Source organism: Gossypium hirsutum, chromosome A03, assembly GCF_007990345.1.
Source record: "Gossypium hirsutum isolate 1008001.06 chromosome A03, Gossypium_hirsutum_v2.1, whole genome shotgun sequence".
Lineage (NCBI taxonomy): Eukaryota > Viridiplantae > Streptophyta > Magnoliopsida > Malvales > Malvaceae > Gossypium > Gossypium hirsutum.
In genome coordinates, this window is record NC_053426.1 from 1,485,752 (window position 1) to 1,502,071 (window position 16,320).

At 29.1% G+C, this 16,320-nt stretch overlaps 3 protein-coding genes across 3 annotated transcripts; all 3 read left to right on the forward strand.

Moving 5' to 3' along the window:
* The first annotated feature begins 2,749 nt into the window (after positions 1-2,749).
* LOC107933685 (deSI-like protein At4g17486) lies at positions 2,750-5,708 on the forward strand. Its single transcript, XM_016865960.2, has 5 exons — positions 2,750-2,926; positions 3,212-3,426; positions 4,632-4,919; positions 5,036-5,116; positions 5,371-5,708. Exons 2-5 carry the CDS (start codon positions 3,273-3,275, stop codon positions 5,514-5,516), a joined length of 669 nt encoding a protein of 222 aa, XP_016721449.2. The 5' UTR covers positions 2,750-2,926; positions 3,212-3,272; the 3' UTR covers positions 5,517-5,708.
* Positions 5,709-8,767: 3,059 nt separating this feature from the next.
* Positions 8,768-10,697, forward strand: LOC107933696 (putative RING-H2 finger protein ATL21A). The gene is made up of 2 exons (XM_016865975.2): positions 8,768-9,537; positions 10,284-10,697. The coding sequence occupies exons 1-2, from the start codon at positions 8,928-8,930 to the stop codon at positions 10,445-10,447; spliced, it is 774 nt and encodes a 257-aa protein (XP_016721464.1). The 5' UTR covers positions 8,768-8,927; the 3' UTR covers positions 10,448-10,697.
* A 4,167-nt stretch (positions 10,698-14,864) lies between these two features.
* LOC107933703 (uncharacterized) lies at positions 14,865-16,089 on the forward strand. Its single transcript, XM_016865984.2, has one exon. The coding sequence runs from the start codon at positions 14,988-14,990 to the stop codon at positions 15,942-15,944; it is 957 nt and encodes a 318-aa protein (XP_016721473.2). The 5' UTR covers positions 14,865-14,987; the 3' UTR covers positions 15,945-16,089.
* The last annotated feature ends 231 nt before the right edge of the window (positions 16,090-16,320 follow it).

The window sequence follows — 16,320 nt, forward strand, 5'->3', positions numbered from 1 at the left end:
TGGTTTCTTTTCAAAATAACATTCACCTTTAACTATTTCTTGTACGTATCATCACTTAATTATTAAAGCAATGACAATTGTATTAAAACTCTTTATAAAACTCCAAAGAGAATGGCCATTTAACTTTGGAAGATGACAAATTTGAAAAGAAAGGTTGAAATTAGAGTCGTTTATGGGTCGAGTCGAGTAAAAATTTTAGGTTCATTTTTTAGGTCTGGGTCTGAGTTCGATTGGAAATAAAAAAGTATACGATTTGAGTCTGATTCGAAATAAAAAATATATATTTAAGTTGTACTTAACAAGCAAATATCTTTAACATAATAACAAAATTAATTCTAAAACAAGAGTTATACAATATCCAAATAATACAATAAAATAATACTAATATAATTGTGAAATAATAGTAAAACAATGACAAAATAGTAAAAAAAACAACAATTTTTTTTTTTGCAAATTTGGGCCAAGTCGAGTCTAGACAAAAAAAACTTACCAAAAGCCCTGTCGGTTTAGAAAACGGGTCTTGTTTTTTGTCCAAACCCATTTTTTGGGCCTATATTTTGGCCCAAACCCTCTCACTTTCCAGATGTACTTTCCGACTCGACCCATGGACAAGTCTAATTCAAATATTTCAAATAAAAATTTTATAATTCAAGTTGAAGTTTCATTATGTGCAAATATTATATATAGACTTTTTTTTTAAAATTATTCTCAATTTAAATTCCATCATTCTGTCTAAATTTATAGATATAAATATATTCTGACTTTCGGTCTGTTGTACTTTGTATTAATCGATTATAATTTTAATTAATCAGAAATATATTGTTTGGGATTTTATAATTGTGATTCATCCGTATTTATATTTATAAACTCTTTCAAAGATTTCAACTAAACACATAGCATATTGTTGGCCTACATAGCTAAATTTAGGCAGTCATCCCATGTTCACTTATTTGACCTATCTTTACAAATTCATGCATTTGAACCCTTAAAAAATCATCCACATTGAGAAAATTGTGATATTCTGTGTATGATATTTGAGAGGAATTATTTTATGGAATTTTTCTATCACATTATTTATGATCTTTTTCAAATATTTAATGATATTTCAGTAATTTTTCCATATCATTGACATATATAATTTTGGTAACTTTTTTACTCAAAACTTTAAATCTTGAACCCAAACCTTAAACCTTGAACTTCAAGTGGTTTGGGTTTAGAATTCGAGGTTTGAGGTTTGAGGTTCAAGTTTGGAGTTCGAGGTTCAAAATTTTAGATTCGAAGTAAAAAATTACTAAATTATGTGTCAATAACATAAAAAAATTACTAAAATATTATTAAATAATTGAAAAGGAACCATAAATAATGTGATGGGAAGAATCCATAAAATAATCTCAATGTGTATTTCAATAAATATATACCATATATTTCAAATATATATATACACACTATAGGGACTTCAAGGACTTGACTTTCTTTTAGGCTAAATTACCAAAGAAGCCCATGAACTTCACATATACATTTTACTTTTAAATAAACATCTATTCGGATACAAGATAAAAGATCAATAATTTATTATAGTTATCTAAATCTACAAAAATTATAAAGTTTAAGGGCTTTTTTTAATATTTAAACCATTTTTATTTATATATAGCTGTATTCTTGCATTATTTATACGGTTTATGCCTTGACACGATAATTAAATAAAATAATTATTAATTTTTACTAAAAACTGTCGAAAACCTAAAAGCAAACGAAAATAGAGATCAACAAGGAAAAGGACGATTAATAAATTACAGTAAACAACAAAGGCAGATAAAATAATTATTCTAAATTTCAACTATTTAAAACAATAAAATAACAATAAATTAAAATTAGTTTAATTATGCTCTAGTCCCTATATTCTTAGTACATTTAAAAATTTTAGTCTCTCTATTTTTAATTTCAAAATTTTAGTTTATTTACTCTTTTAATTTAATAATTGAAGTCGAATGGATTTAAAACTATATGGGAGTTAGGTAAGAAAATTTTTCGACTCTCTGCTTTTTTAAAACATTATTCTCGATGCTAAAAGATGGTAAGGAGGAGATTGGAGTCGACTCACCATGTTTGTGTGGAGATCCATAAAGATTGAGTAATCTAAGAAGGCTATGAACAAAGAAGAGCTTGGGGAAGAAGATAATAAGGTTGGAGTTAGAGTACTGGAGAATGAGCATTTGTTCGAGCTTCAGGATTGAGAGAGGAATTAGTATAAGATTAACTTCCATTGTCACATGTTGGTCTCTTCTGTGATTTCTTATTAAGCCAACAATGCGACATGAAGTGAAGTTGCTAGGTTTGGGAGTGACACGTGATGGACGTTTTGTTAGAGTAACTTATTGACAATGGTGGTTGGTTTACGTGTTCCCTAGGATTTGGTGGAATATTTCTTACAATAGAGGGAATACATTAGTGAAGTAAGATGGTTAAGGTGCTCCAGCGAGGGTGACTAGATGACGGAGCATAATATGTATAACAAATACTAAATAATCTTAAAATTTTGACATGTGTAATATCGGTAACATAAGTAATTTTTTTATTTTAAAAATATTACATAATTCAATTTATGGATAGTTAAATTTATAAGATCAAAAATAAAGAGACTAAATTTTAAAAAATAAAAAAAATACAGGGACTAAGATAAATATTAGACCGCTAAAATTTTAAAACACGAATTGAAATTTCATAAAAGATTAATTAAATAAACTGAGGATTATTTTACTTGTTCATGTCAAACAAATTAAAATCTTTGAACTCTCAATTTAAAAAGAGTCCCATTTGATTCATGCTTCTTCTCTTTTTATCTCTCTCTCCAGAGATCAAGAGAGCTACTTGAAATTTGTCCTTGAGAAAACTCTCTTCTCCTTTCTTTGATTTCTCCTCTTCTCAGGTAAGTTACAATGCTTTATGCTTTCGTTTCTTGTATTTTTTTTCTTTGATTTATAGCTGTTTTTTTTTTAACTATTTTAATTTCAAATTTTAGTTACCCAAAAATTTTCTCGTATTTCTCTTTGGGGTTTCTCGGAAAAACCCCAAAGTGGAACCCCTCCACCCCAACACTCAAAAAGCTGTTAATTTTTCATTCTTTTGTTGCTTTTTAGGGTTTTTTTTGCATTATGCTAAGTAGTAGAGAATCATTTGTATAATAAACTGAAATTTTGATTTCATGGTGCAGAGGATGAGGAGCTTGTGATATAAGATTGTAGATTCTAAGGTTAATTTTTTTTAAGGGGACAATGCAGTTGCTTCAATTGAATTCGAGTGTTACAAAGGCGCAAAGCAATGGAGGAAATAATCGTGCTTTGTTGTATCTCAATGTATATGATCTTACACCTATAAATAAGTTCCTTTACTGGTTAGGCCTTGGTGTATTTCACTCTGGGATTGAAGGTATCGTTTCTCCGATATGTTGATTTGTGTTAATTTTCTTCCTTTTTGAACTTCATTGTTATGCTTAGATGTGGATAATGTTGTTTTAACTTCATTGGCATTGCTAGTTTCTGACACCAAGTTAGTGGATAAATAGCTTTCAACATGCAGACATGGCAGGGTTTAATTTGGTTTTTTGTTTAAAAGCTCTTCATATACACATGTGCGTGTGTGCAAACATATATATATGTGTGTGTATGTGTATGGAAATAGGATCTAATGATTCATTAATGTCCCCAAATGTGTTAAAATTCCCCATTGTTAACTTCTTAATGTTGTTTTAAGTTGATTGGCATTGCTAGTTTCTGATACTAAGTTAGTTGGTAAGTAGCTTTGGATGTGCAGACATGGTGGGGTATAATGTGGTTTATTGTTTAAAAGCTCTTCATATATATACATGCACATGCACACGCACACGTGCGTGCATGCATGCATACATTTATATGTATATATAGAAGTGGGATCTAATGATTCATTAATGTCCCCGAAAATGTTAAACTCCCCCTTTATGAACTTCATTTTGCTGCTTAGATGTGGATAATGTTGTTTTAATTTGATTGGCATTGCTAGTTTCTAACTCTAATTTGATAAATAGCTTTGAACATGCAGGCATGGCCGGGTATAATGTAGTTTTTTGTTTAAAAGCATTTCATATATATATATATACATGCACATGCGTGCATGCATACATATATATGTGTATATGGAAATGGGATCTAACGATTCACTAATGCCCCCCAAATATGTTAAATCCCCCTTAAGGGTCTTCATTTTGCTACTTAGATGTGGATAATATAGTCTTGAGTACTAAGTTGATTAGCATTGCTAGTTTTGGACACTAGGTTATTTGATAAACGGCTCTGGACATGCAGGCATGGCAGGATATAATGTGTTTTTTTTTTTTGTTTGTTTGAAAACTCTTTATATATATATATATGGAAATGGGATCTAATGATTCATTAGTCACCCCAGATATGTTATGCAATTTAAAAGTTAATCTCATTTTACTATCATCACTGTTTTATGAAGATAGTCCATAGTCTTCATCTCTTAATAATTTGTTATTTATTAGAAGAAAATGTTAACCTTCGACTTTGTCTTGCTTTTTGTTTTCAAAAAGATTTTCTGCGGGATTAACGTAGTTTGCTGTATTTGCTGCCATTCAGTATATGGATCGGAGTATGGCTTTGGAGCACACGAGTACCCTACAACTGGGGTGTTCGAAGTAGAACCAAGAAGTTGTCCTGGTTTCATATTCAGACGATCGGTATTGTTGGGCAGCACCGACATGTCTCATTCAGAATTTCGGTTATTTATGGAAGAACTTTCGCAAAAATACCGTGGGGACACATATCATTTGGTTGCTAGGAATTGCAACCATTTCACCGACGACGTGTGCATGCAGCTCACTGGAAAACATATTCCTGGATGGGTAAATAGGTTGGCTCGATTAGGTGGGGAAACTGCCTACTTTTTTATGTTCTCGTCATCAAATAATCTGGATTTTGCGAACCGTTATTATGCTCGTGCAGTTATATCATCTGATCAAATGAGGTTTTTGATGTTTCAGGTTCGTTTTGCAATTGTTTACTTCCAGAAAGCATTCAGATTCCAGCAGTTTGGCATGTTCCTGATCGTCCAGCATTTTCTGGTATGCTATTTCTGGCTTATCATGTCTTTCCATTAGTTTCACCAAACGAGTTCTTATTAGCACTTCCGTATCGGATGAATTTATAATCAGCTTGCAATACGGTTCAAAAACTTGGTCACTTCTCTTACGGTTTTGCGACAATGATTACACATTGGACTTTTGTTCTGCTACAGATTCTTATGTTTAAATTTTATCAAATCTTTTATACAGATTGCGTTTTTCTTACTTTTTGATCACTATATTTCCAAATGCAGACGATGAGAGATCGAATTCGGCTGGAACTTCTTTAACGGGGGAGAGCGAGGAAGAGGAAGCAGATCATCATCTACTGTCAACACCAAATATCGATGTTGCATTCCTCAAAGAAAAGCCAGTGAGGATTGCCAAAGAACTCCTATGAAGGTCCTTTCTTCTATTTGTTGTTCTTCAAATGCATGGTCCCAAATGCATCACAGAACATATATATATATTATACCTCTTCATTTTTATTCCAAATTGTATGATCAATTGATCATCATTCCATAATTAATTCCTTTACTAGTGTGGAAAGATTTTGATTTTGATTTTTTTATATTATAAACCCATTAATTCATGAGTTGCAGCTAGATGCTAATTTGAAAGCATTCCCATGCTTTGATTCTCAAAATTTTTCTAAATTTCAGTGCCTAAAATAAAATATTTTGTGAATGTGGATTTCAATTCTGGTCCTTTTATTTTTTAATTATATAAAAATGGTCGAATTTTATTTTCAATCCCTATACTATGTTCAAATTTGAACATATTTAAGATTTGATCTCCAAGGCATAATTTGAAACAGGCATTAATTAATTTAAATATTTTATTCTAATTAAAAAACGAATTATTATTAAGGTCTTTTATTATTATGGTTAAATTTTTTTATTAAATTCAAATTTATTACAATATTATTTTTTTATTTTTAATTATTTTTTAATTATATAACAATGGTTGTACTTTAATTTCAATCCATATATTCAAGATTTGATTTTTATGTTTTAAATATTTTATTCTAATTAAATGTAAAATTTGTTATTGAATTTTTGGGTAAACTCCTAATTAGTTACCCAACTTTTCATGCAATATCATCTTGATCATCCAAAAAAATCCTTTCAACTTAGTCACTTTCGTTAAAAAAAATTATCATTTTAGTCATCAAACTCTAAATTCCTACCGGCAACTATTCTCACTGTTCATCTTCTTCCTCATATAGTATATGAAAAACCACAGGTTGATCTCTATTGAAGATTAAACAAGCAGGCAAGGTTTCATTGAAGTAAATGAATGAATTAATCTTGTGATATGCCCATCAAGAGCTGGTGGGGGAATTTAAAAAAAAAATCTCTGGAAATTCAAAATTACAAACGATGAAATGGGTCTTTTATTCTTGAAGCTGGAGATTGGTTTCTATTTCCCAATTTTAAATTAGAGTTGTAGATATTTAGGTAAACTGATAATTTTGAGTCAAGGAAGAAGATAATGAACAATGATGGGAGTACAAAAAAAAAAAAGTTAAAAGTAACGATGTGGCACTTATTATTAACTAGGATTAGGAATTTAACATTTGGATGATTAAAATGATAATTTTTTCTAACGGTAATGACTAAATTGAAAGGAATTTTTTTTAGTGATCAAAATGGAAGTGTTTTAAAAGTTGAGTGACCAATTAGATAATTTACCCTAAAATTTTTGTTAAATTCAAATTATTACAATATTATTTTTTAGAACATAATTATCCAGAGAGCACCTTTTTTAAAATTTAGAAAGTCACACTAACAAATTCATTAAAAGAATTTTAATGGTATTAATCATTAAGTCAAAATATTTAAATTCAAAAAAATAAAGAAACTAAATTCTTAAAAAATAAAATATAGAAATCAAATTCTAAATATACAGGAAGTACTGTCACTTGGAGGATATTATTTAGTCTAAAATCAATTAACTCAAGTGTGAAGTATGGGTTGTGGACAAAAAGGAATGCAAGTGATGGTTGACATGGTAAAAATTATGTAAGTGGGATTGAAGGTGTTTTCCGATATGAGAGCCAGTAAGAGATTTCCTTATGGGATAAGTGTGGGATATATAATATATTTGTAGATAATGTATAGTTTACGTGTTTGTAGTCATGTAACACTTTGATAAGATAAATTTTAAAATTGATCGTTTAATATTTTAGTGTGTAGTGATTGACCTAATAAGATCTTTATAGCACAATGAAGACATATATCAACTATTTATATAATTCTCCGATTAATTCTCATTATTGAATTCTATTTCTATTTTGGGTTTTTCAAAATTTTTGGTAGCTTTGATTGAGACTTACCAGTTAGCACATACACTTTAAAGCCCGGTTGAGATTGCTTAATGCTAGAAACTACATAAAGTGGTAAAGGATGATTCCTTAACTCCTAGATAAGTAAATACCAATCATTCAATGGCGCAACCAACACGAAAGCAATCTGCTTTTATATGGCAAAAATAAAGACTCATAATTATAAACCTCTTTAGGATCTTGAGATGGATAATAAAAGACCCCCAAACCAAATTATTGTGGTCCATAACATTCATAATTAAGACAGCAATTTCCACAAACCTTAAAAGGGGTGTATCTAGTAAACTTTTATATGAAGAAAAAATAAACTCTAATTCTCGATTTCATACCTAATTTTTTTTTCAATTTGATACCTAAAGTATGCATCCGTTATATTTTTTAGTCCATTTTCTGATAAACGTTAAAGATAGTCAATCATAAAGCACTATGTGGCGTCTTTATATACCAAATTGGAAAGTGATTGATACATTAGGTACCAAAATGAGAAAATAGGTATACTTCAAGGGCCAAAATGTGAATTAAGCCTAAAAAAATTATAAGCCTTATTGTGATATTTTAGTTCAGGTCAGTTTTTAGATTCCCATGTCTTTGGGTTGACTAATTTGGTTTTGAAGTTTGAGTTTTCAAGATTGGGTATTTTTTCTTTCTTTTTGGATTATTTTAAGTTTTTTTTTTAAATTTCGAGTTATTTATTATAGTTCGAATTAGATTTGGGTCATTTCGAATTTATTTTTTTATTTTTTTATGATTAAACTATATTTGGATTTGAATTAACTATATTGGATTTTTGAGTTTAGGGTGAATTTCTCTTTAATTTAAGGATAAATTAAATTTAATATCATTGAACTATTGGTAAGTTTATAGTTTAATTTTTTAACTTCAAAAAATTATAAAATGATCATTAAACTATTAAAAATTTTCATTTAAATCGTTAAAAAATATTTTGGATTTTTTTATTATCTTTTAATGAATTGACCTTCTTTGTTTGCATCGTTGCACCAATCGAAAATTTTTTTTTTTGTATTCTCTTTTATGGTTTTATTTTTTATTAAATAACTTTGAATTTTACAAATTTGGAAACTAAAATTTAAATAATTTTTTTCTGATCTCTACATCGATTATCAAATCGACTTAACTCTTAAATATATTATTTTACTTGTTTATAGGTAATATTCTACTGTATTAATTAACAAACCATTAGTTAGAACTTATCAATCACATTTTAAAAGAAAAAAAAAGAATACTTAACAACTAATTACTTAAATAATTGAATGCGGCCAACATTAAGTCTTTTTTTTTAAGGTCAATGTTTCCACGTCTCTGCCGGTCCTTGTGTGTGTGCTTGACTCTTCCTTCACTCTTTTACATATTTTAACTCCATCCCCCCCCCCCTATATGGCTATATTAAACCATTACCAAAAAACCCCCAAACTCCATTCCATTGTTCTTTACCATTGTTAAACCATGAATACTCCCTTCATCTTCATCTTCATCTTCTTCTTCATCCTTTTCCTCTCATATACAGAAGCAACAAAATGTCGATCAAAGGGTCTCAATATCAAGTCCCCTTTCACCCTTTCACCCCATCACAATAATGACCCAAATTTCAACCTTTATTGCCAAAACACCAACACCACCATGATTCACTTCCCTTTTTATGGCAATTTAGTAGTCAAATCAATTTCTTATAATACAAGGAAATTAGACCTTATTGACCCCAAAAGCTGTGTCCATGAAGTGTTTTTAAACCTCAACCTTTCATTAACTCCATTTCGTTACTACTACGTTGTTAAGAATTATACTTACTTGAATTGTTCAGTTCCCATTAATGGCAATTCAATCCCTTGTTTAAGTGGCTATGGGCACCATGTTTATACTGTGAAACCGAGTGTTAATGTTCCGGATTCTTGTCGGGCGATTAAAACTGTTGAAATCCCATTTGGTTATAGTTCTTATCTTTCTGATAGTAGCTTTGGTTTGGGGCTAACTTGGGAGTTGCCTAAGCGTGATGATGAAGACGGTGACGATGGGTTCGAAGAGGAAAGAACTTGGGTCCATTTGACAACGAAAAAAGGTAAATTTGCTCATTATTTCTTTTTTTGGTGCAATTTTAGTTTTGGTCCCTTTATTATTGTTTAATTAAGATTTAGTCTCTATACTTTAGTTTGATGACGACTCAACTTTCATAATACAATTACTCAGTCCAAATAGTTGTTAACTATTTGGATTAAAAGGTTGGTGTATATTTTTTAAAAAAAAATACTGCTTTTATAGCGTCGTTTTCGTATTGATTTTTGGGATATATCATCAATTAATCCTTAAATTTGATAATTTTTCCACCTTGATCCTTATTTTTTTCATATTAATCCCTAAATTTGAGATTTTTTTTTGCCAACTTAATCTCTAAATTTGGATTCCATTGAGGATTCCATTGAGGTAAGATGATATGACACACTGAGATTATACCACGTAATCATATGACTTTTTTTATAACCTTTTTTTTATTTTTTATATTTTATATAGTTTTTTTTTAAATCCACATGTGATGGCATGACATAATCTCATAATATCATGTCATCACACCTTAATAAAATCTAAGTTCAAGGATCAAATGTTGCTTTTTTCCTAATTTATTTTTATATTTTGAGAGGGATATTTATAAGAAAAAATAATACTCTCATCTTAACTGAAATAGTTAAGACATTATAAACGTAGAAGGACCAAATTAAGACAATTAAAATACAAGAATTAAATCCAAAGTTTGAGCATAGTATAAAGACCAAAATCATAATTCTAAATATGGTTTATTATTGATTGCAGTCCCAATGATAGCAGGCTTGGTAGTTTTAGCTGCTGTTGCAATGGTGATGAAAATGAAGATCCTTTATACCAAAAAGATGTTGGTTTCAAATGAAGATATGGAAAATCAATTTTCAGAGGACTTACTTGCACAACAGCATAAGATCCCTCAAGCATTAGGGTAATGATTGTTGTTAGGAAATTTTACTCTCTTTTTTTTTGGGGGGTGATCCTTAGTTTCCTTTTTTATTTCACCAACTTAAAAAATTATAAAAAAAAGTTAGATAAAAATATCATGGAAGCCCCTATATTAGGTTTTGGATTACATTTTGTCCCATCTACTAGAAAAGGGGCAAATTAGTCATTTTACTTTATATTAAAAAGTAAAGTAGTCTTTTTTTTTTGTTAAAATTTCATTCATTTTTTTTGTTAAAATTTTGTTCATTTCTTTTGTTAAAAGATAGTCTGACTGACAGAATAACCAAACATGTGTACCTCATGCAGATATACATGAATTGGTTTTTAACATTAGAATTAGATGAAATTTTGAATAGAATGACCAATTTACTCTTTAATTTAGTATATAAAAACCTTTTTTTTAAATAGAGAGGACAAAATGTAGTCTAATTTTTAACCATACTTTTACGGAAGTAATGCTTTGGATAATGTTTTTCTGTAAATATGTAGTAAAAAATATTTCATTTTATATGATATATGTGATGATGAAAATACGAATCAAGAGAGTTCATGACAAATGTATGAAAATGGCTGGGAAAAAGATGGTTGGTAGGTCACATAACTTTGTCTTAAATAACTTTAATCCCAACCAAAAATCTAAAATGATTTATACCTACTAAAATAATTCAAACTCTTTCTAAAATAAATATGAAATTCAACCAATCAAAATTTGAATTTATTCAAACCCGTAATAAATTAACTCAAATATATTGAATCTCAAATTTTAATAACCTAAATCTAAAATAAAACGAGCCAAAAACAAACTAAACACAAAACAGACTAAACTAAAATAATGTAAAATTTTTAAAACCTAAATTGACGCAACTCAAAATCAATCCAATCAGGTTAATAGTTATAAGGTTCAGCATGATTTTGGTTAAATCGAGCTAATCGAATTGAATAAATTAAATTATTTTGGTTTTCAAGGTTTAGACAATTTATTTAATCAATTTTTTATGTTTTTGAATATTCAAAATGAATAAACCGATTAAGCATTGTATCAACCAAACTTAGCCCAGTATCCATACCCAACTCAATATTTAAATATCTAATACCCTTGTATAAACCAACCCAAAAAATAAATAACCCGACTCAATTAAATTACTCAAATATAAAATAAATAACCAAAATAAAAATTTCCAACTTATTAATTTATAAATTAATTTAATCTAATGTATAGAATAAAATATAAAAATATCGATTAAATTAAATTAAGTTATCCAATTAATTTAATCTAAAAATAAAATATTTTATCAAAATGATATCTAAATTATTTGTTATTTTTCTAATATATGAATATGTATTCATCGATTATGAAAATAAATTCATTGAAATACAAAGTATTGTTTTTAAATATTTTATAATAGATTTTTTTTTCTATAAGTAAGTTGTAAAAAGAAAAAGAAAACAAAAGTCAAAAGTTAGGTTTGGTTTGGTTTAATCAATTTTGAAAACAAATATGGTTCAGTTTATTTGATTTTCGAGACTTAATCGATTTCTTTGATTATCGATATTAAAAACCCGAACCAATCAAATGTCCACCTGATAACCATACGAGAAGCGACCTAAGAGGCACTCACAAATGGCCCTTTGTCTTGTACATTCTAGCTGGTCCTTTATAACTAGTCATCCGTTTACTTCACACCACCCATGAAGAGGCCACCCGTTGGACTTTCCATCAGGCCACCCGCTTTTGGTGGCTAATTTTTATCCCCCAAAAGAGGAACATTAAGGCTTAACAACTTTGTACTATCTCAGTAAAAGGAATGTCAGAGCAAGATCATAGTACTATATTTGGCAACAATCAACATATAATGGACCTGCCACTTGGCCAACCACATGAGTGGGCCGCCATCCGTGTTGTTAGTGAAATGGCACTACTAGGCATGGGGACCTTCCCCCTATACATACCTTAAGGCATGATGTATTAAGAATCTTCTCCCATTTTGGCTTCCCTAAAACCTTTTACCTGCATATCCAACACTGTACAACCTTCTTCTCTCATTTCTCCTTCCTCCTCTTTCTTTAGGTGCTCTGACCCTCCACCTATTACAGGTGAATCGACCTCTTTATCACCACTACCTTCTCCTTCTTATCTCTTCCTTGTTAAACACTGATATCAACAATATATTACAAAATTTTTCATTTCCTAAGTGTTTAAAAGTCACAAAGATTCCTATTTAATTAGGAATTAAGTTATATTGGATTTTATTTATGAAACAATTCTTTTAATGTTATTTTCTTCATTTACAAAATAAAAAATCCAAAGTATCATTTAAAAGACATAAAATTACTCATCATTTAACTACTAAAAAGAACTTACAACTTTGCTGGTTAATATAAAATGTATTGGTTATAAAATATTAATTGTTCCAGTCTAGGGTTGTTAAAACTTCAGTTAAAACTGAATTAATTGATTAAATTGATCTAATTCGGTTAATCGGTCGGTTAACTAATCTAGTTTGGTTGAATGTCGGTCAAAAGTTTTTTCAAATTTCAATTAACGGTTAATTTGGTTTGAAATCGGGTAATTAACCAAACTTAATAAATAATATTATATATTATATGTATTAGGCTATTACTAGTTCGATTAATTTGGTTAATCTGGTCAAATAAACATTATAAATTTATTTATTTTTATATATTTTATACTTGTTTTAACAAAAAAAAACATATAAATTTCGGTTAATTCAGTTAACTGACCAAATTAACTGAAATATTTCGGTTCGATTTTTTTTAAAAAAATTCTAATTTAATTAACGGTTAAATAATTAAAAATTTTGATTAATTCAATTAATACTAATTTAATTCGATTAATCGTATTAACACCATGTTCCAATCTTCCAAATATGCTTATGAAGAACATTCTCTTGGGTTTTCTTTAGTCACTTTTCCTTATAATTTTGGTACTTATTTTGATTATTAAAATTAAAGTATATCCGAAGCCATTGCGTGGACCTTAAGAGCATCTAAATTTAAGGTTCCACATATAGGAATAGATTCAAATGGAGAATAAAAACAATTGAAGTTAATACCAAAATGTTTAGCTCGAGTAATAAAAAATTCAATATAGGAAAACAACATTAGAGGGATAATTAGGAGCTTTAGCTCCCTTGATTTGATAATTTTACTTATTAGATAGGAGCTAATTCATAAATTTATTTGGAGTCGAAATTAAATTATAAAATTTTAAAAGGTTAAAATATAATTTAATTATGTTTTATTTATGATTACATTATTTTTTTTAGAGAACTTTATGGAATTGTTTTAATTTTTAAGAGAACTAAAGTACAATATGACTATATATTAATTTATAATTTAAATATATCTTAAAGGATTGCATAGCAATTTTTCCTTTTTTGGGACTAAAACCTGCCCCTTAAAATAAAATGGTAAAGTTTTGGATGGTCAAAATGGTAAAATGTGAAACTTTTATTTTGACAACTCAAAATTTTACAATTTTTCCCAGCTATGTAATTTTTGGTTTGCCCTTGTGTATAAAAAAAGAAATACCAAAAAAAACTTTGCCTCCCATTTATATGTCTAACATGTTTCAACTCTAAATTTAATTGAGATTTAATATAATTATCAAGGTTAAAATATTTCATAATTTTTTGTACTCTTCATAAACTTGGAATTTAATCATATACTTTTATTTTTAAGAATTTATTTTCTATTTTTGAGTTTTAAAATTTTAACCCAATTATTAATATTCTTAAAATTATTCTATTAAATCTAAACATTAATAAATTTAATGAATAAATTTTAACAATGTTAATAATAGGACCCGAATTTTAAAACTTGAAAAATAAAAAATTAAATTATAAAAAGAAATATAAGGATTAAATTCTAAATTATTGAAAATAACGGTACTACCAACAATTTGTTGAAAATACAAAATACTTTTATTTTGCGTTTCTTATTCTTCCTAATGGCATAAAAAAGAAGCTACAACCTAGCGTAGGCAATCCAAAAGAAGAATCGTTTGGCATCTTGATGGGACCCATTTGCCCTTTGCCTTATCCTTAATTCCAATCATATCCCCACTCAGATTCTTTTCCCTTTGCTTTTTTGCCCCTAATTTTGCAAATTCTGCCATGCATGGCTGCCACCTTTTACATTAACAATGCATGTTTCTCAGTATACCAAGGTTGTCAATTGGAATATGTGTTTTACAATATTAATATCAAATCTAATTTAATTTTTTAAAATATTTATGTATTTTTATATATTTATATAAATTTTCTAAAATTAGGATTAAATAATTTTTTTATACTTTAAGAATTAATTTTTTAAAATTATGAATAAATCAATATCAATTATTAGATGAGATTTGTAGAAAGAACACTTAGGGAACTTAAAAAAGGGGAAGCAACCCGTAGATTAGCTTCAAATATGCTTTCACATTTCCCCATGAACTCTCTCTCTCCCTTCCTTAACCCCAAAGTCTTCCCTTTCCGTAATCTTTGCCATAAATAAAACTCTTCAATGGCAGAAACAGATTCTTACACCAAACATCATCAACTATTAAAACAACAAAACCAAACAAACCCAAACAAGCACAACACGAGTTTCCTTTACAAAAAAGCTGTTGTAATCATCATTTTCTTGGTTATAATCCCAGTTTTTCCCTCACAAGCACCTGAATTCATCAACCAAACACTGTTGAACCGTAGCTGGGAGCTTCTCCGCTTGTTGTTCTTCGGCATAACTGTTTCTTACGGGCTTTTTAGTCAACGAAACGATGAAACCGATAAAGAACCCAACAACAACCAGTCCATGTTCGATAATGTACAGTGTTTCGTGTCTAGATTCCTTCAGGCATCGTCATTTTTCGATGATGAAGCTGAAAACATGTCTGGGTCTGATGAAAGTAAGGTCCAGATATGGAGTAGTCAATATTATAGGAATGAATTACCTACTGTTTTGGTAGCTAAAAAGAAAGGTGATGATGAAATTGAAAAGCCTTTGCTTTTGCCTGTTAGGAGCTTGAAATCATCACGTGTTATGGAGGTCGATAATGGTGAGAATAACGTTGTTCTTCCTTCACTAATTCCATGGCGGTCAAGGGATGGTGATATAGTGAAGAACAAGACAAGTTACAGGTCTACATCACCGCCGCCACCTCCGCCGCCATTATTGAAACAAAGGGACTATGTTGATGGTGAAATTGAACATGGGATGGAAACTAGTGATGATGATAATGATGGTACAGAGAGTGAGGATGAAGATGAAATTGTTGGCAAAACATGCATTGTTTCAAGCACCAACAATGGTGAAAACAATGAGGAAGCTGTTGGTCCAAGCAATGGTATAGATGGAGGATCTGATGTTGATAAAAAGGCTGATGAGTTTATAGCTAAAGTTAGAGAACAGATTAGGCTTCAAAGGATTGATTCTATTAAGAGATCAAGTGGTCAAATCAAGAGAAACTCTACAAGGTAAATAGTTGAATAGCTTTGGAGGGTTTTTTTTTTTAATGTATAAATAGCTAATACATTGAAGATTGTTGCTTATGTTCTTGTTGTAATTGAAAGTATTGTTTTTGAGATGTTATAGTTAGTTTAAGTTTTAAATTTTTATCTTTTCATTAGTTAAGTGATAATATTCTTATCCATCAATGTCGTATAAAAAACATAGATTTCACTTTTATAAATACCAAATACAAATAAAAATTTGAGATTAAAATCCAACAAATACTTTTGAGGGTTTACCAAAGAGAGGGACCTCCTCTCAATAAAAAGGAACAAGAACATTTTTGCTTCTCATGTCATGCTTATATGTAACTATTATTACTTGGTTTATTAAGATATGTGTTTTA

What these genes read in the sequence shown, in the direction of transcription:
- LOC107933703 (XM_016865984.2), top strand. Translation starts at nt 14,988, where the DNA reads ATGGCAGAAACAGATTCTTACACCAAACATCATCAACTATTAAAACAA.
- LOC107933696 (XM_016865975.2), top strand. Translation starts at nt 8,928, where the DNA reads ATGAATACTCCCTTCATCTTCATCTTCATCTTCTTCTTCATCCTTTTC. An exon ending in CCATTTGACAACGAAAAAAG is followed by an intron (nt 9,538 to 10,283) that starts GTAAATTTGCTC and finishes TATTGATTGCAG; the next exon opens with TCCCAATGATAGCAGGCTTG.
- LOC107933685 (XM_016865960.2), top strand. Translation starts at nt 3,273, where the DNA reads ATGCAGTTGCTTCAATTGAATTCGAGTGTTACAAAGGCGCAAAGCAAT. An exon ending in ATTTCACTCTGGGATTGAAG is followed by an intron (nt 3,427 to 4,631) that starts GTATCGTTTCTC and finishes GCTGCCATTCAG; the next exon opens with TATATGGATCGGAGTATGGC. An exon ending in AAATAGGTTGGCTCGATTAG is followed by an intron (nt 4,920 to 5,035) that starts GTGGGGAAACTG and finishes TTGATGTTTCAG; the next exon opens with GTTCGTTTTGCAATTGTTTA.